General features: G+C 40.6%; 2 protein-coding genes across 8 annotated transcripts in view; both read right to left on the bottom strand.

Moving 5' to 3' along the window:
- Window positions 1-497: 497 nt before the first annotated feature.
- LOC113008142 (sterile alpha motif domain-containing protein 3-like) lies at window positions 498-12,107 on the bottom strand. Of its 4 annotated transcripts, none has more exons than XM_026145332.1 (6): window positions 11,787-12,085; window positions 10,099-10,287; window positions 6,168-7,207; window positions 5,815-5,970; window positions 4,710-4,802; window positions 498-1,372 (listed from the first exon to the last, which is right to left on the bottom strand). In XM_026145332.1, the coding sequence occupies exons 3-6, from the start codon at window positions 7,197-7,199 to the stop codon at window positions 1,094-1,096; spliced, it is 1,560 nt and encodes a 519-aa protein (XP_026001117.1). In that variant the 5' UTR covers window positions 7,200-7,207; window positions 10,099-10,287; window positions 11,787-12,085; the 3' UTR covers window positions 498-1,093. The 4 variants fall into 4 exon arrangements, with proteins under 4 accessions (XP_026001117.1, XP_026001116.1, XP_026001114.1 ...); XM_026145331.1 differs by having other exon boundaries at window positions 10,085-10,287; XM_026145329.1 differs by lacking the exons at window positions 498-1,372; window positions 4,710-4,802; window positions 5,815-5,970; window positions 6,168-7,207 and having other exon boundaries at window positions 7,214-10,287; window positions 11,787-12,107.
- Window positions 12,108-18,656: 6,549 nt separating this feature from the next.
- Window positions 18,657-27,100, bottom strand: part of plekhm3 (pleckstrin homology domain containing, family M, member 3) — a 44,653-nt gene continuing 36,209 nt past the window's right edge. For all 4 annotated transcript variants that reach the window (XM_026144670.1, XM_026144671.1, XM_026144668.1 and 1 more), the window contains 2 exons: window positions 21,418-21,575; window positions 18,657-19,689 (listed from right to left, as the gene is read on the bottom strand). In XM_026144670.1, coding sequence (XP_026000455.1) covers window positions 19,527-19,689; window positions 21,418-21,575 — 321 coding nt within the window. In that variant the 3' untranslated portion in view covers window positions 18,657-19,526. The remainder of the gene's footprint in view (window positions 19,690-21,417; window positions 21,576-27,100) is intronic.

Genomic DNA, 27,100 nt, shown 5'->3' on the forward strand with positions numbered 1-27,100 from the left:
TTTATGTATGGTGAAGTAACTTTTTGAACAAAATAAAACACATTTATAATTAAAATGAACTTAACTGTCGGCATAAATAGTATTTATATTGGTCAAATATGATATTTTGGTTACAGTGTAGTAATGTTTTGGTCCTACAGGAGATTCTATAAGGGCATTTACCTGTTTCCCAGCAGGCTAAGTCGCTCCAAAATACAACCTTGATCAAAAGCTGTGTCTTATAACCATGACTACCGCGTGGGCAGGCTCATGCATGGTGGTGCCTGCCCACAAAGAAGTCAAGGTTCTAAGACCTTAGAAACTTGTCGATCACTTTTTTCCCCAAACGAAGGTCAGCCTTAACATGCGCTCTGTGTGCTCTTGTGTCATGACCTTCAGAAAAAGAAATGGATGTTGTGTGTATTTGTTTGAATGCGGCAGATGTGATGCCAAATACCTGGACATCAGCTAAGGGACTCGTACCTGGTGCTTAGAAAGAATAGAAATTCAGACAGATGTATTCCAATGAGTTAGACCCATTTAATTACAATAACAAACATCACAATTCTTTAACGTGTGTGCGAAGTGCAAGATTTGTGGGCTTCAGTTTCCTAGAACACAAATTGCCCGCTGAAACTTAAGGAACTGTTTATTGAAATTGTAATACAACCTACTACTTGAATCCTCTTTTTTTTTTTTTACTTTAACATGTGACAGTGAATCAAAACAAAAGATGACAGGCTGCTATACATTAAATGCACTAATTTAAACATAAAATGATCAAAGCTTCTTTCATTCAACTTTGTCAGCACTCTTACAAAGTATTCTTGATTCTCTTCTATATTTGACTTTTCACCCTCAAGATTAAGGCCAGCTAAAGAGGGTATTACACAAACTTTAAAACACACCAGTACCCTCAGAACACAGGTCATGGGAGAAATTAAACGCATTCCTTAAAAATGTGCAAATAACAGCATTTAAGACACGGCAAAACATTAACTCAGAAGACTTAAGAACAGCGCTTTAAAATTTAGTAAAACACATTCAAGTAGTGCCAGAAATGCAGGAATAATGATTTGTGAAACTCACTCACGAATGGTCTATCAAGTCTGCTCTAGAAAATACCAAACTTAAGATTCATTACTTTAGAGCTGGCTTTTTGTCCATCAAGCTCAAGGCATAGTTTTTGAAATACCTCAAAGGTAAATTTCAGCTGCTTGGGATAGGTAAGGTTCAGAGCGTAGATTACTCCCATCATCAAAGCACAGGATCTGGCAACATCAATCCTCTCCAGGATCTTGGATCCCTCAACGATGATGGTTGCAGGCCCATCACCAATGATAGCAATCTTCATGATTTGCATTGCAAGGTCTGCGTTGAGCTCCTCCTCATCCTTGTAGGAGAAATTAAATGTTAGGATGTATAAAATACATAGCTCAAGCACTTCAGGATGACGTGCATAAGGGAATGAACCACTATAGGTAGGAAAATAAGCTAAAACAGGTTGTCTTTTGTGTTTTTCAGTGATTTTACTTTGTCATTCTGTAAGTTTTAAAAGCTAAATTAAACCATAATCCACGTTTAAAATAAAAAATGTCTTGTTTTTCACAGTTTTGTTTTTCCACTTTGAAAAGAAAATCTAATAAATCATTTTTAAGGGTTATTCCACTTCTAAGTGAAATTTTATCTATTGCCATATTGTCACAGTTAGAAAGTGAGAAACATGCCTTTTGTAAACAGCACACTAATTCTCCTGATCCGGAAGCAATCCATTTGCTTTAGCAGAGCATAAACAATGTAAGTGAATAGCAGGTGCTAGCATGTTGTGTGCAAAAGTGATTAAAATGACTCAGTAATGAAAACAAATATTTCTTGGGAGCTCAGTAATCATGTTCACGGCAAATGAAAAGTGCAAAAGTAACACAGAAGATTTGCAGAAGCTGATTTAGACTTGAGACTACATTGCAGTTACGACAAACACTGCTGTAAACATCCACTGCATGGTGAATGGATATAACGCAACAGTTGAAAAAGCCTCCAGCTTCCATAAACAAACACACACAGCCACTACTATACAAGCATAGTAAGCTGCAGTAACAATGGATGGGTCTTTGATTTGTTGAAGAAATATTGCACAAATAGCATGTTGGTTTATAGACACTGGTCGGCAGTGGCTTCAACTGCTGTGTTATAACCATGTGGAGGCTTACAGCAGTGCTCTGTCGTAATGTAGTCCCAAGTCTAAATCGGCTCCTGAAAATCCTTCATGTCAATTCATACTTTTCATTTGCAGTCAGCATGATTGTTGAGCTCCCCAGGAATACTTGGTATCATTATTGAGTGATTTTAATCACTTTTGCACACAAAATGCTAGTACCTGCCATTCACTTCCATTGTTTATGCTCTGCTAAAGCTGCTGCCAGATCAGGAAAATGACTGCGCTGGCTACAAAATTTTTTATCCTGTGTGTTTATGTTGCACCTTATCACGGAAACAGGTTTCTATTCAGCAAATTATGTTCAATGACAATGGCAATAAACATCTTTGGATTGTAATTCTGAAATGCTTTTTTCTCACTTATACATGGCAATAGACATATCTTCACTTAGGGTTGGAATGTCCCTTAACTCATTCAGTGCCAGCCACTCTCAGATTTCATACCCCCCTCAGTGCCAGAGATATTTAGCATTTTCGCTGATTTTGAAGGCTCACAGAATATTTTGTTCTATGACTATGTGAATTCTGAAACCACCATGACAAAAATGAGTCTCTCTTCCCCACCCCACCTCCGAAGTGGCCCGAGTGAGCCCCAGGCTCCAGGCCCCGATAAGCAGCCGCCAACGAGTGAGCCGGTGTGTACCCGGACGCCCACCCCCAGATACAAAGAACCACCAACGCACCGACACCTGAGGGAGTCCGCCACCGGCAGGGGAAGTGGTGGTGGGTGGAGATAGGCCTCCAAACCTTGGAGGGCCCGAGATGTCCCCAGAGAGGTGGCGTCTGATACCCAACCTGACATATAGACACAAACATACAGGCACACACAGACACAGACATCCATTCCCACCCTCATGCTCTCATGTGCACTTCACACTCAATCGACGTGGAGACAGACATAAAGAGACGCTGTACACACGATCACACTCCCCAAGCGTACTCTACAAACCGGGTCTAGGTACCCCTGCCCCTGGAGGGGGGAACTGCACCCAGACCCAGGTGGTGTTACCCTTTTCCCTGCGGTGGGGAGAGGCAGACCGCCCCGACTCCGCAGCAGCAGGGAGGCCCCACACCCCAGACCGCAGTCGGACGGCCAACTCCTCCTAGCCCCCCCGCTCCAGCAGGCCGCAGAGAATGGGGGTGAGAGAAGACTCCAAACCTCCCTCCACCCGCTCATTGTAGTGTTGATGCATGTGTGTTCTAAGGTGCATTTAAAACCCAGGAGGGCATGGAGCTACCTGCCAGAGAGCAGCAGGTAAGCGCATAGTCCCTCCTGTTAGCCCTCAATGTCTACGTGTATTTAACATTGAGAGGTGGGCAACGACGCCAGGGGTGAGGTGTACACCCTGATGATAACTTGGACTCCGTGTATCGTGCCCACCCCCAAGATCCTATATGTATGTGTAATGAGGGTGTGAGTAATGTGAATGTCTAAGTTGTGGGATAAAATTGAGGCAGAGGTAGCCAGAAGGGGACGGGGGGGGGGGGGGGGGAGGGGGGGGGTAGCCTCCTCTGCACCCTAGTGACATACCCCTACTCCGAGGCCCTGCATGTGTGGGTGGTTGTGGTGGAGTGGGAAGAGGGAGGCAGCCGGAGATGGGGAGGGAAGGAAGGGAGGGGCAGGTGACCCCTCCCTGGGGCCAGCTCCCCCGCTGACCCCAGTAGGCACCCCCATACTCCGCGACCCGCCAGGGAAAGGGGGCCCAGGCCCATCCAGACCGGGGCCCAGCGCAGCAGCGCCCCCCGGCCCCACAGAGCCCGGGACAGTCCACCCAACCCCATCACAGAGAAAACTGCACCCACCCCACCATCCACTCATCTTCCAGACTACATGAGACAATAGACGCCCAGGGTGAGATCTTCCTCCACCTCTCCTGTATCTCCCCCTCCTGCAGAGAGTTCCTGAGTGGAGGAAAGCTCCTGCAAGGTGTGGCAATCTCCCCCACCGGTTGAAGAGCCCCACAGGCGGCTCGACACACCGGCGGCACCCTGCGCCAGGGATGGGCCCCCATGCACCCACCCGCCCACAACCCCGGCAACACACAAACCAGGACCCAAGGCCCGGCCAGGGCCCCGGCCCAGAGACGGATCGCCCCCAGAACCTCACGCCTTCAGAAGTTTCTAACAGGAGATACTGGTCAGATAAATCCGGTTCATGTTCACTGGAATTGCTAGAAAAACCATGACGTCAGGCTGCAGACACCTCAAGCTCGAAATGACGAGCTGGATCAAAAATCGTGCCACAATACTCGTTCTCAGTAGAGCCGACTGTCACGCTGGTGGGATTTTATCCATGTAATCAACTCCACCACCTTCTCAATTCAATAAAAAGCTCAAGAGGCGTCTATGGCACTGAGCGTTCGGATTCATTTTGACGTCTAAAGACGTCTATGGCACTGAATGACTTAAATACTCAACCCTGAACAGAAAATCCAATGAACAAAACACAAAGACCCTACAGAGACATGCATTCAAAACTAAACAAAAAATTAAAAACCAACTCAAGTACTTACGCTGTATTGTTTGAAAAGATCCTCCTCCTTCTCTCCAAGATAGACTATGAGGCAGCGAATAGCAATTTCTCTGCGCTTTTCAACTGTGTTGTCCTGATTGATAGAAAAAAATAGATGTGTTAAAAAAAAATCAGATGTAAGTAGCTTACTTCATATACTGAAAATTATATCCATAATGATATAGCATTTTTTTAAATTAAATAATAAAAAAGTTCATTTGGAATAAGGTGGAAAAGGTGATCTGGCTATTCTCCTGAGTTTCTTATTGTTTGGGACCTGCTTACTCCGCACACAGTGGGGGCATGGCTGTCTCACTCTGCGGAGACCTGAGAAACGCTGCGCTTGTAACCTGGACATTCCTTCTTCATAAGTAAAAACACTAAAATAAAGATACATTTTGTTGTACTTGTGCTCTGAACTTGTATAATAACAATAAATATCCATTCATTCAATTACAATGTAACTGGCACAGATACAGTCTTCCTCCATGTTATGTATTGTTAACGTTCTTGCGCGTGTGAAACACTTTATGTAAATCATAGAGCTTTATTTTAAAATAATAAAAAGTGTATATTGTACAGACGACATATTTTCTTCTTTTGCCCTGCCCTAGATGCAAGTGTAACCAAAATATGAACAATTTTGGAAAAAAATAGTGTTAGTATACAATGGACCTTCTTCAAAGCAGCCATATCAACATTTGAGATGGTAAATGGTAAATGGCCTGCATTTGTATAGCGCTTTTCTAGTCCATAGGACCCCAAAGCGCTTTACACTACATTCAGTCATTCACCCATTCACACACACATTCACACACTGGCGATAGCAAGCTACATTGTAGCCACAGCTGCCCTGGGGCGCACTGACAGAGGCGAGGCTGCCGGACACAGGCGCCACCGGGCCCTCTGACCACCACCAGTAGGCAAACACGGGGTTAGTATCTTGCCCAAGGATATTTGGCATGCAGCCAGGATGCAGCCTGGGATCGAACCACCGACCTTCTGATTAGTGGCTGACCTGCTCTGCCACCTGAGCTACAGCCACCCACATGAAAAAAGTAAGGCAGATGCAAATAAAGGTCTATTCATAAAGTTATTCATTATACCTGCAGAAGCATGTCCTTAATCTGCCTCATCCTCAGACCTGCAGCTCCTCCTTTTGACAGGGTCAAGGCCATCAGTTTTGGGGTGCATTGGTCAAGCCTGGCCAGAAAGGTTGATTCAAGGCTGACTGTTGTTATCCTCTTAAATTCTTCACATATCTGCAGGGCACACCAGAATAAAATACAACAAGAGACATAAGCATAAATAATTCCAAATCCAAATGTGCATTTGTAAACATTTAAATGTATTAGGTGTAAATATATGCATTTCTAAATTTTTTATTTATCTGACTTCTAGTTGTAATTTCATCAATCCCCAACACAAAAACACTGGTTTAATAAACATTTTCTCTCACCTGTACTTCGCTAAAAAGAGCAGGCCAGCGCTTCATGAAGTCACTGATGGCAGGGGCCTCTTTCACTATTTCCTCCCGACGAAGGCTGAACGTCTTGTCCATTTTCTGAGCTACCATTCTGGAGTTGTCCCTTTTCATCACTTCACTCAGTAGCTCGATTCTCTCTTTTTCCAAACTTTCACTAGTTTCACCTTGAGCATGAGGGGGTAGGTAGTTCACCTCAGCCTTCTTTGGTTTTTTGACATTCTTTGCCGGGTATTGGTCACATGTCATTTTCCTCTTAAGTGAGTTTACTTCAACTTCAGGGCAGCCGAGACCTCTAAGCTTGCTTCTGAAATTGTTCATCTTGTACTTTAGACGCTGCGCCCACCCATAGCATCCATTGAAGGACCCTGGTTCTTTCAGGCAGGGATGCTTTAGAGTCAGGGCCTCTGCAACCTCACTGATCTGCAGACTGGATGGATAAGCAGTATACTTATAAATAGCTTCTGCTAGTTTTCTAAGTATGTCAGGAAGCAGTGGAATTAAATCTTTTGTAGGGAGAAGAGTCCCATCTTTTTGGAAGCGCTCGTTGGCTGACCGAATTTGGATCTCTGTGAGGTCAGAAAACCTGGGAATCTGAAATTGAACAGGCCAGCGCTGGTAACGGTGCCCTGGACTATCTTCAGATGTGGAAAGAATCAGAGTGTCATTAGTTGACACAGATGAGGTGTCAACAGAGTCCTCCTCAGATGGATTATCAGTCACGTTGGTCACATCACTTAAGGTCAAGGTTATTGTAGGCTCCTGGTCCTGGAGAAACACAATCTTGATTGTGTCCTTGTCCTTAAGGTCAGTTGTCGAAACAAGGGTAAAAAACTCATCACCAAAATCAGCATCTTTATAGTGAAGACAGAAGTCTCTTGTAATGGAAAAGGTATCACGGATGGCTGAATAAAGGTCATCCACCGTTTCTGGGATTCCAGATGGTAGTACAACTTTACGGACATCATGATCTGCAAGGATCACTCGAAGTTGAGACGGTTGTGACATTAGGTAACCTGTAGACCAAATTTTTGACATGTTTCTGTAATTCTTAGTAACAGCGAAATAGTGCATAATATAATAAAATTTGATCTCCATGTATGGAAACTAGGAGCCAATTAACTATATGCCATCTCTGAAAATAGTAGAAAGACTGAGATTTGGGTTTGTCTTTTTTCAGCTGAAAATCTCCACACAAAGTATGGAAATCATTTATGGAACATAAATGCTGCACTTAAGAGTCATAATGGTTGTTCCGCCACAAATGTAAGAAATCAAGGGGACCGTGTCTGATAACTCAGCTGCCTCTATGACTTTCACTGTACCAGTTTTCTCAAGCACATAGCTCCTTAGATGTTCAATTGACCAAGCAGTTACACCTTTCACTATGAATCCCACATTGCCTTTCAAAACCACAATCTGGATCAACTCCCCAAAATCTGGTAGACCACCAGTGGAACCATAAGCCAGGATCATTCCACTAGTGTACTTGGTGCCTCTGTAACACACACTTTTGGCTATCTGGACACATGTCTCACCAGGAAACTTAGCCTGCAGTGCTTCTTGGATATCCTCTCGCAGCACACTAACATCCATTGTAGACAGTGTTGTAGCCTGTAGTAATGGTCTGACAGCTCTGGAATCATGTTGGTTATAAGCAAGCAACAACTGATGCTTCATGGCCAGTGACAGCAGAATATTTCTAAAACTACGAGTATGTCTGACAACACGCTTGAAAAAGCTGTGCTTTGCCTCAAACCGCATTGTCCACAGTGACACCAGAGGACCATAAGCCCTGATAAGTTCTGGATAATGTTCTAGGAAATGGTGTTTTGGAATGAGGCGTTGCTCTGGAAAAACCATGAGAAACCTGTGTTTATGCTCAGATATCTTACTGTCCAGGAAGCAAATGGTCTCCTCTGTGTGCACTTGATTCACAACAAGCTCAACAATGTCTCGAAGCACAAGAAGCAATTCCCATGCTGGGTCAGCCTCAGGGATTTTTGATCCAACCATGAGTGGCAAGAGACGAAGCAAAGCCCAGTTCTCGTGGGCATTGCCCCCCACACTTTTCCGTTGGGCAAAGTTCACAGGAACAAGCTGTGGTGCATTGGTTTTGTCCGACCATTTATAGGGGAACTCTTTGATGCATTTGTTCAGCTCTTCAAGAGTGAAGTATTTGTTGTGAATGAATAGTCTTAGGCACAGTGCTATTTCTAGGGGCACTACACCTTCAAAGAGATCATGCAACACATCAGGTGGATATCCAGACAAAACATGAAAATATTTAAGTTTTGCCGTCAGTGCACACTGTCTCTTCACTCCATAAACATGCATCAAACTGTTATTTTCCTGTAAAGCCTGGACATGCAGTGTGTGTTGTTCCGCTGTTCTGGGTGGGAATGCCTTATTTCTCACTTCACCATCTTGAAATTGTGACTTTTCACCAAGACAAAACCTACAGACATATGAACTGGAAAAGCTCTCAACAAATCCCCCCATAGAATGGGCACCAAGGTTGTCTGCAACTACACTAAACACTGTGCCTTTGACTCTTCTACCCAGTGATGGAACATACAGTCCTTCCTCCTCTAAGACCACAAGATCTTTGAGCAGTGGCTCTAACACAGCGCTGTAACCAAATCTCTTTACATCCTCAGCCTTGCAAAGAATTGCTAAGAAGATTGAGTTTAGCTCAGATCTGAGCAATGAAGGGACATCAGCTAACACCCAATATACAGATGTGATTTTGTGTTTTTTCCTGGATGTACCGAGAGGATTACAAATCTCAAAGTCATCCACATTTAGCGCAATTGTAAGGTCATTTTTTGAGAACAACTCGTTGGTTTTGTAAAAGGTGCCGTCATGAAATGAGTTGTACACAGTTCTCTGCACCTCTGCTTCACTCAAGATCAGGTCTAGTATATCTTTCCTGCTAAGAACCTGAAGTAAAGACTTTAGAATGGGAACATACTGGAAGCTACTCTCTCCAGTAAGAATATACTCAATCGGCTCCACGACAGAAAAGTGTTCATTAAAATACTTTCTTCTTTTGAAGGCAGAAGAGAGAGGACCACCATCACAAAGGGCAGCGCTAACAGGGTTAGCAACACATATGTTGTTCACCATTTCAGACACAATGGCTTCATCAACTTCACAGTTGTGTCTCTTCAAGCAGGACTGTAAAATGTCTTTCATGATGGGAGCGGAAGCTGAATGACAAATAAAATGCAATGACTCTACAAGCTCATCAATGCATTGGTTGGGAACATGAAATGAACTCTCTAATTTCAACATCAAATGAGCCAAGCTTCTTTCAATCAACTTTGGCAGTACATTCACATCATCATCTCTAAACTCCTCAATGTCAGATTGTTCACCCTCCTGATTAACTACATCGCTGCACTGATCTGTTTGTAAAGGCTTTTCAAACCTCTTTAAAACGTCTTCTTTAAACTCATCTAAAGAGTGGGGAGTGTGCTTGCGATGTTTATGTGACGCAAATGTTCCATAAATGTTAGTTTTGAAATTACAATTTTTGAAAACACAGGACACAGTTTCTTGCTTTTTCAAATGTTGACGAAGGTGTTCAAAATACTCTTTTTCAGTGGAAAATGTGCCCACATTACAGAACTGGCAACAGAAACTGAGTATTTCAGAGGTTCTCACTGTTGAGTGAGTTGAGTGTTTCCTTGATATGTGTGATTTTAGGCTACCCCATGACTTAAATGAACAAAAACAATCTAGGTAAGGACATGGCAGAGGCTGTACACTGGGGATATGGCGTAACCTATAATGTTTCATCAGCTCTTCCTTAGTGGAGGTTGCAAATTTACAGATTTTGCAAGGCCAATCCATACTTCATGATTCTGAATTACTCAATTCAAGCTTACTTGTTAAAGCTTACTTCAGAAGGTCCCTTGGTATTCGATACCAGGAGAAGATGATGGTTTGAGCCTTTGTCCTGGCAAGAAACACAGCAAAGTAACTGAATATTTTGGTGAGATTCCCACTTTCTTTAGAAGGCTGACCACGTCTTAACTGGAACCCCTAGATCTGCAACGCCAGGACAGTGTATAACACCAGAAAGTCGTGCCTGCACAAAAATACAAAAGATGGTATTTTCAACTTCACCTGTGAGTCTTCAATACAGTGAATCAGTTTCACCTGTCAAAGCTGTGTAAGCTAGAACCAAACATTCAAAACTACATAAACCTGAATACACTGGGTACTGGAAAGCCTAACGTGGCTTTCCATAGATCAAATATACATAGAGGTGACATGGACTGGGCCAGTCTGTTGGAGCGTGTATCCCCCACCGACCGCGATCTTGGAGGGGTCTCCACTCGCCCCCAGTGCATGTATTTCTACTGAGGAATATGTTAACTCAAAAAGACAAAACTACATACATACATGCATACATACATACATACATACATACATGCATACATATTTTTTTTTTTTTTTTTTTTTATCAACAAAAGCAAACATAAGGTGTGGCATGACAGGACAGAATCATTTCTGACAGTAAATACGAAAAAACCCCAAACTTTTTATACACAAGCTACAATGTCAATAATCCCACTTGATCTGTTTTCATTTCATTCTCCAAAACCAAATTAGAATCAGTGCTGAGTCAGCAGCTATGGTCATTTTTGTGCACCCTAGTGTTGCAAAAACTGGCATACTACTGAAACCATATGTGGGATTATTGACCTTTCTTGCCTTATCTGTTTGGAAAAATATTTAAACATTTTCCTTATTTACCATGGGTGAATACATTCCTCAGTAGAAAAAAAATGCACTGGCGGCGAATGGGGACCCAACCAAGATGGTGGCCCGCTATTGATTTTTTTCTTACTTTCAAACTTTATTGAGGCATATCAATGTTACAGCCAGTGCCAATGCACGTCGCCTCTACGTCTCTACAAAACACGGAAAGTCCCCAAAAATTAGGGACAGCTAACTACCCTACCATATGCGGCACAGTGCACTTTAGTCTGGTCTTTTACCTGTGAAAATAGGCCGAGCAGCCGGTGAAGAACCGCTCTTAGCGGTCAACAGACACACCGGACTAATAGCGACGGCACTTCCTGCGCAGAAGCCAATGGGGTTCAACTTCACCCCGTAACGTTACGAAAATTTAGAAGCGTTTCTTAACAATTACTAACATAAAATGCTTCCCTTCAAAAAATAAATTTCACATTTCAAAAATAAAATCACAGTGAACACAACTTAGCTTGGCTAGCTACGTTAGCATAGTAGTTTGCGCCGGGGCTAACAACGTCCGCTATCTTTTAAAAATTATAAGACAATTACAGTGGTCTGCATTAGAGTATACTCTAAAATTTAACACTGACGTTATAACATCAGTGTTAAAATTTAACACTGACATTATAACGTCAGTTTTAAATTTTCCAAAAAGAGCCCAACAATTTATGCTATCGTGGAATTAGCTGCTGTGTGTATATTAAAACACACAAACGCGGGGGCAAGCTAAGATGTATGTTATGTATGTTACGTCGTTGTTTTAAAGTAAACTAACAAAATCCAGAGCGACTGCAAATATGTGTAATTTCGCATAAAATTACTCACCGTTCGCAACGAACACAGCTCTTGATAAAACTTGAACACGTGCTGTTGAATATGTCCGCTTGAGTAGAAGAAGGGAACTGTGAGCTGTTTACACGTCATCAAGTTGTATTTTACATTGACAGAACTTAAAATTATATTGTTTTTTGATTAAAAGAAGATTTTAAATTCAGACAAATCACGATTATATATTGAGTAAAGAGGCATAATTTATGTGTCACCCGAACTCAATAAAATAAAAATTTTAATTAGGAAGTCTAACAGTATTTATGAACTTGATTTTTTATTTCACAACAACATATATATGTAAGTAATGACTAAAGGTCACATTAATTACTTTTTAGAGTGTAATGCTGCATATACACACACATATCTTTCACTTGAATCAGTTGCAGTACGCATGCATCTGACAGGGCAGATATGTTGACATGACAGCATCACACAGCTGCTGCAGATTTGTCAGCTGCACATTCATGATGCGAATCACCTGTTCCAGAAGGTTCTCTTATTGGATTGAAATCTGGAGAGTGTGGAGGCCATTTGAGTGCAGTGAACTCATTGTCGTGTTCAAGAATCCAGTTTATATGATCTGAGCTTTCTGATGTGGCATGTTATCATATGAGGGTACAATGTGGTCATAAAGAGATGGACATGAGCAACATCATGCAGGCTGTGACATTTAAATTGTTCTCAGTTGATAATGAGGTGGCCAAAGTGCCTCAAGAAAATATCCCCTACACCAACAGTGTCAGCAGCATCAGTCTGAACTGTTGATACAAAGCAGGATTGATCCACGCGATCATGCTGCTTATGCTAAATTCTGACTTTACCGTCTGAATGCTTCAACAGAAATCAAGACTTGTCAGACAACAGTTTTTTCCAGTGTTCTGATTTCCGGAGTTATTTTTGTCTTCCTATCAGCAGCAGGGCTGTTACCCCTCTGACCTCAGGTATCCACAAGGCATTTTTCACCCAGAGAACTGCTGATCACTGATTATTTCCTCTTTTTTGAATCACTCTCTGTAACTCTAGTTCTCTGAAGAACCCCAAAGTTCCCCACAATTTTTACTTTTTGTATCATGACTATATTTTAATGCAAAATTAAACTACACATCTGTAGCAAGAGTATTTCTACTACATGGTAATACCAATAAGTTCAATTTAAGCTTAGAGTACTTCTTCCACCCTCAGCTCAGACTCATAATTATCCAGGTTTACAATTAGAAAATACACCTCTTATTCTTGGATGCATCTTAGTACATTTTTTTTTTTTTTTTTCTGGGGGAAAGAAGGGGAGAAAGAAAGAGGGAAAGAGAAACAGCTGAGAAGAGGGACGGGAGAGAAGGGCAAAAGACAAAAACCAACAGAACGGGCAGAGAAAAAAAAAATGCATATATCAATCACCTGGATCACCTGCTGAGAAAGAAAAAAGAAAGCAAGCAGAAGAGAACAAGAGTAATAGAATAAACAACATCACAATGATATATGGGAATATGACAGTAAATACTAAATGTTAAACATTATTGTGCAGCACATAAGATCAACAGAACACAGTGTGCTTTGAGGTAGGAGCCAAAAAGGGTGTAGTTTGTGGGTGTGTACACCCGTGTGTACACCTGTGAGCATGGACGCGCTTGTTTTTTGTTTTTTTAAAAGGTTCCTTCATGTAATAATCTGCTAGAGGGTGTGGGGGGGCCACAGCCCCGTCCTCCAGGGCGTGAAGCAGGTATGGAGGAGATCAAAACTCCAGACATCCAGAGGCCCCCAGAACACAAGACCAAGGAAGACCAACAGAGGGGCAGCTGCGCCACTGTCCCGGAAAGAGCTGAGGAGAGTCCCAGATGAGGGCTCACTCAGCAGCCGCGGAGCAGAAGCCAGGGGGAGTTGCAGTGACGCGCCCGTGAGCTCCGCCGGCAGCCAGCTGCGCCTGAGTGACCGAGCCCCAGGCCGAGAGGCCGGGGGCACCCCACCTCCGAAGTGGCCCGAGCGAGCCCCAGGCTCCAGGCCCCGATAAGCGGCCGCCAATGAGTGAACCGGTGTGTACCTGGACGCCCACACAAAAGAACCACCAACGCACCGATGTCTGAGGGGGTCCGCCACTGGCAGGGGAAGTGGTGGTAGGGGGAGATAGGCCTCCAAACCTTGGAGGGCCTGAGATGTAGTACATTCTTACATTTTTACACTGTACTGTACACAAAATATTAGCAATCCTTAATGCAGTGAAACCCAAACAATTTCTCAACATGCACTCAAAACACTTTCACTGTTGAGAAGTTTGTCTTTATTGGCATCAGTGGCTAGCAGACAAACCTGAACAAAATCCAACAGCAGGAAGGGCTGATTAAATAAGACAGAAAAAAAAGTTCAACTCCCTGTATTTGCATCAGAATTTGGATGTGTAAACAAGGATAAACAAGGACAATAAAAAAACTTAAAAGTGCAAAAGATTTTCAGTCCAGCTACTGTGCTTAAATACTGTACAATATATTATACTCTAAGACCATACTGCAATGATCCCCATGTGCCTGAAACATAAGCAACATTTCAAGTCAAGTACCAAAAAAACAAAACAAAACTTCCTTAAAATTTCAACTTAGGCTTGAGCTGGAGGTTACTAGGATAACACTGCAGTCATGTAAAGAAATAAAAAAGCAGCTGGGACAAAAGACATAAGAGATTTGCAGATGTTGCAATATTGCAGTATTATTTAAAAATCAAATAAACATAGACCTGCACTTCCAGGTTGCAGTGAAACAACAGCATAAAATTAGCAAGTAATTTAATACATTTCTCAAAGTACACAATCAAGTAACTTTAGCTACATAGCGGCAAATTGTTGGGCCCAGCAGGTATTTGTCCTATATGGGTTTTCTTTCCATAAATTAGGTTTCTGCTCTTTAAAAATGCATCATTAGACTGGAGCAACAGAACTAAATGTCCCTTTTACCTTTTAAAAAATAGTTATGGTTGTACTTTCTATTATAGATCAGTAAAAATATGGTAAAAGTGAGGTAACAAGTTGGAAATGAGGAGATAAAAATTATTTATTAATTATATTATAATTATAACACATAATTATCTTGTATCAACAACTATAAAGAGCTGAGTAATATTACACTGACATTTATGCAGATGGGTAATAACAGGCCATATGCCTATGGAGCAAAACCAAAAGCTAATCATAGTAATATGTTGATAAAAAAATAATAACCTGCTAGCAACAAAACAGGAATATCTGTATTCAAATTTTTATACACTGACTTGCAGAAACTGGTAGTAACCTCAAAATAAGGTAATGTTGGTTGATGTTTTATATTTTAGAATACTATTATCATATTACAATACTAGAATTAATTCTGCATTATGTCAGAAACAACAAACAGAAAAACATCTGGGTCTTAATTGATTTTAATGTCACTTTTATCATTTTGTTTGGGGCAGATGAGGACAGGCATGACTTCTGGACAGATTCTAATGTTACTGTTTATGCAAACATGTCTTTTAAGACCTCGTCTGCATTTGCGTCAATTTGCATATTGGCTTATGTCTTCAGGATGTTTGCACACCTCTTGCTGTGTTTTATATATTTATTCAGATGACTTCACTTGTACAAATAGAGAAGCGTGCATCACCCCGAGGCTATACTTGTGCTCTGAGCTATTTAAGATGACAATAACTGATGTTTAGCATGCATAATGTTTACTATGTTTGCAATCTTAGTTCATAGCGTGCATAGTATAGAAATGTTTGATAATTAGGTCTAAACAAGTAACTACACAAATGCATATTCCACCCATATTTCACTCAGATTCACAGATATAGGCTAATGATAGCATTACAGTACTGGTAACATCATAAATATCAGCGTTGATACAAGATAATTACTTTGTAATTAAGTGGTAATAACTTGTAATTGTGCCATTATTAGCTTTTGTTTCTTACTGCCCCACTATTACTACATTGTTACCAACGGTAATATAAAGTACTACGGTAATTAGTATCCAGTTTTTACAGGTAATTGTTTGAATTCAACTTTTACTAATATATTTATTGTCTTTGAAACAATTGTAGCCAATTCACTTAGTAAGTCGGCCAAAAGTAAATGCATGTCTCTTGCTTCACACAGGTTCTAATTTTTCAACCCACTTTACCCACACACAGCTCAGTCGATTATACTTGTATGAAATTGTGGCTGACACAGACACACAAACACTGGTTAGTTAGATGTAGCCTCATTTCTTCAGTCATTTTCTTCTTTGAGTCCTTTTTCTACTGTTGCACTTTTGCTTGTGAAATTAATATTTTGGGGATAACGCCCCACATTTTTTTTTGCATATTGTGCAAAAATCATAATATCGAGTCTGTACTTTGTGTGTATAACTTTGTCTAAGCTGCCAGTTTCCACACACAGAAAACCTGTAACGCCTTTCACTTCTATAATTTATGCATCACTGGTGCTTTGTGTGCTTATTCAGTTGATAGTTTATGGAATTTAAAAGAAAAAAAGGCTTTCAATCTTTTGCCTTTTGCAGTGTGAAATGTTTTAGTGGCATGAAATCAGATTTTGTGGGTGATGTGTAGACTTGTAAAAATAGCCATAGTCTGAAAACAAACAAACAAACAAACAAACTCTACAATCTGGCAATCTGTAACAGGAATATAATCCCTAAATCGACATATTTTGATCCTCTGAGTTGAAGCTCTTTGTTGGGGCCAGGATGAGGATGAGGTTTGATTATGCTCGTTATGCAACTGGAAACAGATGAGCTAACTTTGTGTGGTGGGCTGGATTTGGACTTGATTACATGTGATTTATTCTCCCTGCAAAACTCTGATCTGTGTGATAAACAGTTAAATAATCTTTGACCTCTGCTGGGCTCCAAAGTACAAAAACAGCATGAGTTCACAGTCAAAAAGTGTAATAATAATAATAAAAAACTTCATTAAACAAAACAAAAACAAAAGGTTTTTATGCAGCAGGCACGATCAATTGACAACTTAAACACTGTTTTTAATATCACCCGACATGACTTCAGTTATGACCATTAAAACAAACAAAAATAAATAAGTAAAATAAATAAAAATGATTTAATTTCAGCTCAAACACCTATTTAGTTTCAACGCGCAGCATCCTGAGTGCTTCACAAACACGTAGAACTGTCACTGATCTCACAAAAACACATATTCCTGAATCAAACCAGAGCTGAAGTTTGTCACATTTCAACATTGATGTAATTTTATGGCTCAAACAAGCTGATGAAGAGGAGGTTAAGAAAGGACAGATGGGAAAAAGTCTGCACTGAGATTTCAGCTTGTTAGGAAGAAAAACAAAAGACAAAAAACAAAACATATTACACATTTTGGCATATTGAACTTTAAAGCTGCAGTCCTTGAGTCTTAAGACGTTGAGAAATCCAATATTTTCTGGTTTGCAATATATTTGAAATCTGATTTTATAGCAGTGCCTAAAAACAAAGAGAGTGCAGCTTTCATCGATCACTACAGGCAGACTTTACTATCTTTTACTGATTGGAGCAGTTTCATATTTTATGTAGAAAAAATAAAAGCTTACTGTATCTAACATTTCACTCTACACCAAACCAGAAAAAAATAGCAGGATTTAATTATTTACTCTTAAACCAGCAAAGAAGACAGAAAATTAATTAGATTAATTTCCTTTCATTATTATATTCTTAAAACTTGATGTAAACACAGCTCGTTCAGCGCTGTAAAGAACATGTTCCCAGACCTTTACACATCAGAGCTGTGGATTATAAAGGCCATCTAGGTTGCATAGAGATACTAAAACGCTAAAGCTGCTATCATGCTTGATAGATTCTGCATGAATAAAGCACAACAGGAAGTAGAATGACACAGGAGGGGGAAAAGGCAACAATAAACAATTAAGTTACAGTTTATATTATTGCCCCTTTTGTTATTTTACAGTCAGAGAGATGGAGGGAAGAAAACGTGCCCAAACACACTGACAGAGTCTGCACTAAAGAAACAGCGATCAAGTGAGTGAGTGAAAATCCACATGTTAAATAACTTATAAGTAGGAGAGAGGGGAAGGATTTTTATACTTTCATACACATAATTTTTTTTGTTTCTTCAGAACAGCAGCAGCTGTGGTCAGTTTGGATTTAGTCAGACTGTAAATGTCACTGCAGACACGTTGCCACAGTTTAAAAAAAAACAAACTAAATTACTGCTCATTAAAACAGCCCTGCAGCAGAATCCACTCTGCTGGGTTTATCCACGTGCTCCAAATGCTGTCAGAGTTATCACACACTACAGTAAAAATATTATAAATAATACAAATATTAGCTGATTTAGTAAATTAATACTGTCATTACGAGACAAGCTGAGAACATTTGAGTCCCGCTGAAAAAATAATCTGTCACTTACAGTAACTCTGTTCAGGGACTTTGAGCATCTCGACAACAATTTGTGGCACTATTGTGAAATCTGGTCTTATGATTTTTATGAGCCACTCTGCGTCAGCGCACCTGTGCTTTCAGAGAAGATGTGATTTTAGTAATATTATAGGAAATCTGCTCTTATGTGGGTAAAGCAGCTGATTGTGCTGCAGGACTGTTTTGAGAAGTTTTCCTCCTGGCACTATTTTCATGTAAAAACAGCTTATTTGAATCACGCCTTCCTGTCCTGCACTCGTCATTAAAACACACTTTTCTAAATCCTATTACAAAGGACACCGTTTGTATACTTCATTCACTCTAGCATGTTCTGAAAGTGATCTCAGGTTCAGTCTTGATTGCAGACTGAGGACTGTGGAGTTTTAGACCAAATAGCTTCTGTTAAAATGTTTTTTTTTTCTTATCAGTGGTCAATAAGAACATGGAAAAAAAATACAGCTTATAAAATGTGTTTCACTTTTGACTACCATTATAAAATTAATAAACTGATACCTTACCCTTTAATATTTGACTGCTGACATAAATACATGTCTCTTTCTCTCTGAAAGGAAAAATGGTGAAAAAAGGGTTTGAAGTTTTGAGAGCTCTATCACTTTAACATGAGTTGACGCATTTCCATTACACACAGATCTGTTTTCAGTTATTCTCTATTTTAGTCTGTAAACAAAGACAAAAACATTGCATGGTCTCGGAGGAGGGGGATTTCAAAATTTGCTTATTTCACCCAAAAGAGAGCAGCAAATTTAATGTTTTTTTACACATCCATTGCCGAGATTGTATACTAGTTTTCTGCCTACTGACTACTCATTTTATTGTTAAACTTAAGCTGGACTTTGAGAGCAGGTGGCTACAATCCACAACATTGTTTTTAAGCTTGAATTCCTCCAGTTGATCAGCTTCGATTATGCAGGTCTAACTCCTGCAGTTGGAAAAATGTAAAAGGTAGGAATGAGGAGTGAGGAGGAGATGGGATAGAGGATAATCAGAGGATAATCGGTTTGTGCTGGACTACAAAATGCAAGTAGTTTGATCTGTAGAGCCTGACTCAGCAGTTCTTCAGTTGGTTTTCTTCTTGCTCTTTACAGCAAACCAAAGGGTGCTCGGCTCAGGCGTGTGCGTTGGCAAGTCCACACACAAAAACACAAACCTGACGCTGCAACAAAGTGCTCCAAGTCCACTCCCTGGTCACTGCTCCCACAAGGTCCATCCTGCAGACACACACAAATCAGAGAAACAGGCCCTTGTTGTCCAGGGTGATGGCTGGGCGGCGGTGCCCTGTTTGTTATGGCTCCTGCGGGTATTTGTCTCAGGTGTCTTGGTAGGGCACGTGGAAACAGCCTGGGCTGTCGTCATCAGGTGACCAGAAGGACGATGGCCTCTTGTGGTGGAGTTCCCGGCGAACGCAGCGAGGACACGGCTGTGCTTTCTGTCGACACTCGGCGTGGAAAACGGCGCCGCAGCTGTCACACCTACAAACACACACATCGGTCAAGTTTCACCAGCTGTACAAGGACACTATCAGAGAGTCAGATTCAGACTCCATACCAACTGCCATGCATCAGGCGTCATTTGGCCCTGCAGGACTGAGTGGCGAATTATGTGAGGAAGGAGTGGATGGTGACTGTGTGGTGAGATTATGAGATTAGGTCTTTATGGTGCATATATGTGGCATGACCTTATGCTTTGGCAGTTCAGGGTAAGGCTAAGTAAACATATTTGAGAATGTATCATTTATATCTACTAAAGCATTGCATGAATCTGACTTCTAAATATATTTATTGTACTCAGATTACTGGTGCAATCCAATTTCATTCCCTTTCTTAAATAAGCCACCTGAGCTGCTCCTCCTACCTTGAAACCAGCTTTCTTCTGATTTGCTAACCCTTGAAAACAGAAGGTTTGAACTGCAGGTGGGTGTGGCTTTTGTGCTCAATGACATCATGCAGAGCTAGGAGTTGAAATTTTTTTTAAATTGAGTGTTTAAGGTAGTCTGAATTTGAAACTTTAACCAAGTTTACTAAGTGTCCAAAACTATAACAGAATTTTTGTAATTAAAAATAATCTTTTTAAAATTAAGCAAATCAGCCGCAAGTGTTTGTTATACCAGTGAAAGTGGCATCAGGGCTCCCACCTAAATTTTGGTTAGAAAGGAAACAACCAAACTTCCAAAGAAGTCTAACACTTTTACTACTAGTGATTAATAAGTGATACTGAGAAGCGCATATAGATTTGATAATGGGTCTTAAGTTACCTGCTGATTACACTGATCTGGTGAGTCAAGAAATACGAGTGTCTGGTTAACCAAAATGTCCAGGCCAACAAGCTCTTTCCTGTTTCCTTTGGCATTTTAGATGATTTCCCAATGACTTTAAGCTCCAAATAAATCGATAACTATAAACTGATAAAATGTAGTTTCCAAACTGTTAAGTGAAATGCATATTGCAATATTCCATAATATGATTCACTGTTAAAACCACAAAGACTACATTGTAATCTGATAGCAATAGATTGGAACTGTCCATGAAGTAGGATAGGCAATTAACGCCCAGTTATTGCTCATTTCCTGCATCTTCTGAGTATGTGTAACTAAGTCAACAGCTCAGTAAATCTTTACAGCTCTGTTCCAGTAAGGACAGCAGATATGACTGTTATCAGCTAACACTTCTCAAGTCATAAAACACAGCTCAACAAGTACGTTGTGTGTACGTCCAGAGCTCACAGTCTTTCAACTATTGGTCCTGATCAGCTCTTATCTCTGTGATATCTGTCACTCTGAATTTCAGTGATGGGGACGAGGTTCTGGACACTGTCGTGACAATCCCTGCACCCAAGACAGACACAGACACACACACACAGACACAGACACACACACACACACACACAGCTCTCATGCCAACCAGTGTTAGTAACAAACAGCAGACTCAGTCTTGGTGCTCAAAAACTCACGTACACGTTAGCGCCTCATTTCCAGATAGCAAAGTGTCAGCTCACCCGGCTTTCTCCCATGCAAACTGTTTTTAATCAATTTCTGGATTCAAAACAATTACTGAGTCAATAAAGTCTCCTGACTCCACTGAGTCAACTTTAAATACATTTATCTGGAAACTATCAGTTATGTGCGCTGATCTTCCATCTGATCTTCCAAATGTAAAACCAGTCATGTTTAACTTGTAGAAAGGTTATCGAAGGATGTGTACCTCCGGGTGGCGTTCTCCTGGAAGGGATAGATGACCTGCCCGTTTTGGCAGAGTTCACAGATGAAGCCTTTCTCTCGACACAAGCTGCAGCTGAAAACATGTGAGCTGGCAAACTTGATCACCTTGGACAGGAAAGGAGCGAGTTTTCCATCAATCACCTAGAGAATGATAAGAAAGCATGGACGGGTGTGAGGGATAAAAAAGATGAGCAGCAGGAGACATAAGAAATACATGAAATGAAACAATAAGTGTGACAGTTGCTATGTTTCTTCTTCTGATTTCTTTCATTATCTTTTTTAAGCCCACTAACTCCTCCTTTGTCTGTTTTTATCTTTTCCTTTTTAAGTTTTTTCTTACAAGTTGAAAATCTTTAGGGTGGCCAATAAAGTATTAGTCACACGCACCGAGGTAAAAACTAAATTAAAAGTACTAAAGCATGCATCATAGCTCAACATATACATTTAATGTTTAAACAAAATTCCTAATGAGTGTGTTTGATAACATTTAACTTAATATAACTAATTCAGAAAGCAATTTTATAATAAGCAGCTTAAACTATAATATTTTGACAATCAAGTCAAGTCAGCTTTATTTGTATAGCACATTTAAGAGACATCAAGTGTCAGCCAAAGTGCTGAACAGAGGGACAATGTAATCAAATAAAACAGGGGTGTCAAACTCAAATACACAGTGGGCCAAAATTCAAAACTGGAACAAAGTCGCGGACTAACATTAATATTTATTGAAAAATATTTATTCCTCCAGATATAAGAATGAATCTTTTCTTATGGACTCAAACACGTTTTGCTGAAAAACTGAATATGGAACAAGCAAAGCTTAATACTAAACAATATATATATTAGCTGTATAATACCACTAGGCCAGCTCTAATAATAATTTGGTATGGCTTCGCGAGCCAAATGTAATTAGGCTGCGGGCCAAATTTGGCCCGCGGGCCAGAGTTTGACACCTATGAAATAAAACATGACATTGAAGGCTTTATTATTATTATTATTATTATTATTATTATTATTATTATTATTATAGCAGTTTTATTAAGTCAGTCTACCAACAGAGAAGCATCATCCTCTTTACTGGAATGTTTGAAGGTTGCCAATATATGTGTCTTTACATGTCTGACTGACAAAGACATTTCATATCCTTGCTATGCAGATGACAAACAGCTGTACTTCTCTGCTAATGTGCCAGGAGCTAGCACTGTAGCTCATGCAGATTTGGTTGCTGAAAGGCAGGGGCATTTCTATGATCTAACCTTTAGGGGGCTCAGGCCCCCATCATAATATCATGCGTGCAGATGAATAATCACAGATTTCAGTATAATACACCAGTTTTATACTAGTGAACTCTTTAGTTATTAAACCAGAGGCAAAGGATCAGCTATGTTGACCAGACACTGTTTCAGTCTCCTAATCACATGCAGTAGAGACAATAGTAGAGCAGGGCGATATGACCAAAAATATTTATCACGATATACATTTGAAAATTTGCGATAACGATATAACTGACGATGTAATCGTAAGACAAAACACTTTACAACTCCTCAACTTTATTAGTGCAAAAAACCAAAACATCAATGTATTTTCACTTAAACAAGCAGCTGTTTTTTAAGTGCATTAAAGTTATATAAAAATTTAACAGTGCAAATGCAAATTCCTCGCTGACAGTTTAACCAAAAGGCATTTCCAGTGGAAACTGGCCGACATATCCTCAGCATAACCATGTATAATATCCACAAAACTTAAAAAGAGGTTATACACACACAATACGGTAATATTATGTTGAAGCACAGTACGTATCACTCCGCGAGGCTCCTGCCTACAATAGCCCTAATGCTCCATCAAGCGGTGCGGCTTCGTAGCTTAGCAAAGTCGTACTGAAACATTTGACAGATTTTTCGAGCGCCGTGCACATAAAATCGTTTCAAGGTCAGTAAACACAACCAGAATTCATACATAAGGCACACGGGATTATAAGGGGCTCTGTCGACTTTCAGAAAAATCAAAGGATTGATTTTAAGTGTGCCGTATTTTCCAAACAACACGGTAATAACGACGGCCCGCTAGCATGCGCTACCAAAAATAGTGCTTTGTTGTGTATCTGAGGGACAAAAGCTAAACCAGTTCCACACCACTGAAGTTGCAGCATTTTTACAAACCAGTTCTGGTTCATCTGTTTCATTCAACGATCCGCTTTTGCTCTTCTCATTCTGCGTCGCCGCCATGTGCGTATGTACCTAGCAGTACTTTCTTAAAATGGTCCCTTCAAATGTTTCAAGATCATCTTGGGGCAAGGATGTGTTGGCTTCCCCCAAGATTGTTTAGCAAATTCAGCTAAGTTTTAGAAAGTGCAGTTGATCTGGGGCAAAGACATGTCTGAAAGTAATATGGGGGAATGGAGGGAAATGACAAATGAGGAAACTAATGCGACGCCACATTCAAAAAGGACCAAAACAAAGTTGAATGCTTGGTGAAAAGGCAGCAAAACAAGACAGGAAACTAAAGGAAGTAAGGCAAACAGTGTATGAGGTGAACAACTTTTGATGGCAACGCTTGGCAAGTTCCTTAAAGAACTGAGGGATGGGGGGCTTAGCAGTGGGGGGCTCGAGTTGTGGAGTCGTGAATAGACGATGAGAGACTGCACAGAAAGGGTGTACAGACTCTTAACAGATATAACAACTCAACATGGCTTCAAGCTTTGCTGTACCTTGTTAACAGTGCAGACAGTGCTATAAGCTTAATAACCCAGGATATGTAAGACAGAGGGAGAAATTTAATCGAAAAAAACAGAGTAGAAAGTAAGAGAAAGAGTAGCAGATTCAATATACAAGAGAGATCTTGAGAGAGGGCGAGAGCCTGTATTCAGATAGAAGTGGTTCCACCTGGCAGAGCTCTGGACCTGCCAATTATAACCTCCTTCATGCTGTTTGTTAGACGATGAGGACGAGAGGATGAGAGACGTAGAGAGGAGGAAGAAACCACACTTACACAGAGGAAACCCAGCACACTGAGGTACAGTGATTCCCTCTGCACTGAGTCACAGGACCAAAGCAAAGACATTCATTAAGTTGAATGGATTTAAAAACCTATAGGGTACCTTTACAAACATAAAGAAAATACAAAATGATTAGTCTTTGGATGAAATCGAGCCTGATGCCTTGGACCAATATTTAACTAACAACAGGATTCATTCTAGTAATTTTACCATCTTAAAAAAAGGTCGAGAGGTAACCTCCAGGCCTGAAAAATGCCACCAAAAACTTTACTGGCCACTTCAAGTTATGACCAGTTGAAGAAAACTTCAAAACTTTAGAGCAGAAATAAACATCTTTATGCATGCCTTTTTCTCTTGTTGAATGTTTGACTGTATTAAAGAACAATATATGATTACAAAGCTCTAAAGGGTTTGAAGCTCCAGCAACACTTCTGGTATGAAAAACAGTTTTACTTGATCAACATGGTACTTAAAAAAAAACAAGACAAAACAAAAAACCCACCAAAAATCATGTTGATCAAATAATACACTATTATTTGTGGAGCTTCAGCCTATTTAGACCCTTGTTCATCTCTGCCACACCAGAAGTAGCTGAAGTAGTGCAAGAAGTCTCCATTTTGTTTCCACCAGCTGATAACCACCCAGCTCTACCATCCAAATATGTTCACATCTGGTTTTAAAAAACACAGAAATGCTAATTGTGAGGCTTGAAAATTGTAGCTTACAAAACCTGTGGGTGAGTTCACTGTGGCTTTGTCCATCGTTTAAATACAGTCCATGGGAAAGAGAACAAAATGTGGGTTATATGCAGGTGCTCGGCTTTTTGAAGCCATCTTAGAAAAACAAGTACGAGACTGGTGATATAATTTTTTGTGACCAGTAGACTCAACGGGGAGAACTTTAGATGTGGAAAAGGGAAAGAAAGAATTTAAGCTAAGCAGCACGAGAGGAGTCAAAGAATATTACATCCAAGTAAAAAAAAAAAAAATGTAAACATTAGGAAAATTAATAACTAATTTAAATACACTTTACATTATGACGATATCGACATGATTTTTAAAAAATGTTAAGAGTACCAAAACGGTGGAACCAAAATGCAGCCTAAGTTAATGTTAGGGAGAACGTAACAACAGTCAGAAAATAAAAATGTTTCCAGACGGACAGACGAGCGGACAGGTACCGAGAGTGGCACACAGATTTGTGTGTCCCTCTCCCCCCACACCAAACCTAAGTAGGCCTGCTCAGTCCGGTCCAGCCCAGTCCACATGACAAATGGCTCTCCTGATGGAGGCTGACAAGCTCAGTAATTAAGGCCCACTATAATTGCACTGGGCAGAATCAAACGACTGGCAGCACAGCTCTGGTGACTGGCTGGTTCTCTTGGGGGATGATGGGAAAAGAGGAAGGCACAGAAAGATGGATGGATGTAGAGTGAGAAATAAATATGCAAGAAGAAGAATATAAAGGCAACGTAAAGAAAACAAGGAAATCCATTTCTATTTCTTGCCCATAGTTTCTTCATTTAAAACGATTACTGTTTCAAATGAATTACAGCAAACTGGTTTCTCAGTGACTTTAATCACATTTAGGTCCCTGCTGTCAAAGCCTTCCAGAAATATACAGCGACACTTCTATTAGTTATACCGGAAGCCCTGAGACCAGCAAGGTCACTGTGGGGTAATTATTTAGACTAGAACTTCCAACTTGGGCAGAACAACAATGAAGCCAAATATTGACGACCGTCCAGAGTGTGTGGGTGAACCAGTAGAGCTGTCTTTAATGGTCGCTTAGGGACCGACCAACTTCTGTCTCAATATACAAAAAATATACTGCAGAGCAAAACAAACTGGGAAATTATTGGGATTATTTAAAAGAACATAAAGTACAGTACATTCAGTTATCTTCAAATCAAAATTCTCTAGTTTCCCTTTTCACCTCCTTACAAAAGAAACTAGTTCCTGAGTTTAGTTTCAATAAATAAACCTGGAACCATTCAGTTAAAAGTGCTGTCTAAAAATTGGAATTTGAGCATAATTCATACTTAAGGTAAGTGACATTAATAGCTTGAACTGCCAACTAGAACAATGAGACTGAATGGCAGCTCACAAGCTGCTAGTCCATCCCCCAGCAAGCCAGTCACCATGAACGTCTACACCAGTGAATGTGCAAAGGTCCTCATGATTATAGTTAACAAAAAAAACAACATGAAGCACTATCAGAATTCATTTCAGCATACAGAGCAATGCTGTAGAAGTATTCACCTATTTAACCCTCATTCCCTCCAAAAAACCCTCCCAGAAAACACACACACTTTTCACCTCCTCTCCCTCCATCCCTCCTCTTAAACTCCTCCCCCTCCAGTTGAACCTCTTTCTCTGCTCCATGCAGAGTCTTTGTGCTCCAAAACCTCCTAATCCCCTAAAACTGCTGTTAAACAGCCGTTCGCCTGCCCTCCTCTCTCACTCGCCCTCACACACACACACACACACACACACACACACACACACACACACACACACACACACACACACACACACACACACACACACACAACCGCAGCTCCATTGAGACACTAGAAAGCCAGCTGGGATTACATGGCTGGAAAGACCAGAGTGAGATCTGTTTGGATAGCACCCTCTCTCCTCTCTCTGTGTCACACACACAGAAAACC

This window comes from Astatotilapia calliptera, chromosome 16 (genome assembly GCF_900246225.1).
Source record: "Astatotilapia calliptera chromosome 16, fAstCal1.2, whole genome shotgun sequence".
Taxonomy (NCBI): domain Eukaryota; kingdom Metazoa; phylum Chordata; class Actinopteri; order Cichliformes; family Cichlidae; genus Astatotilapia; species Astatotilapia calliptera.

Coding starts and splice junctions, on each gene's coding strand:
- LOC113008142 (XM_026145329.1), bottom strand. CDS start 10,049: ATGGATTGGCCTTGCAAAATCTGTAAATTTGCAACCTCCACTAAGGAA.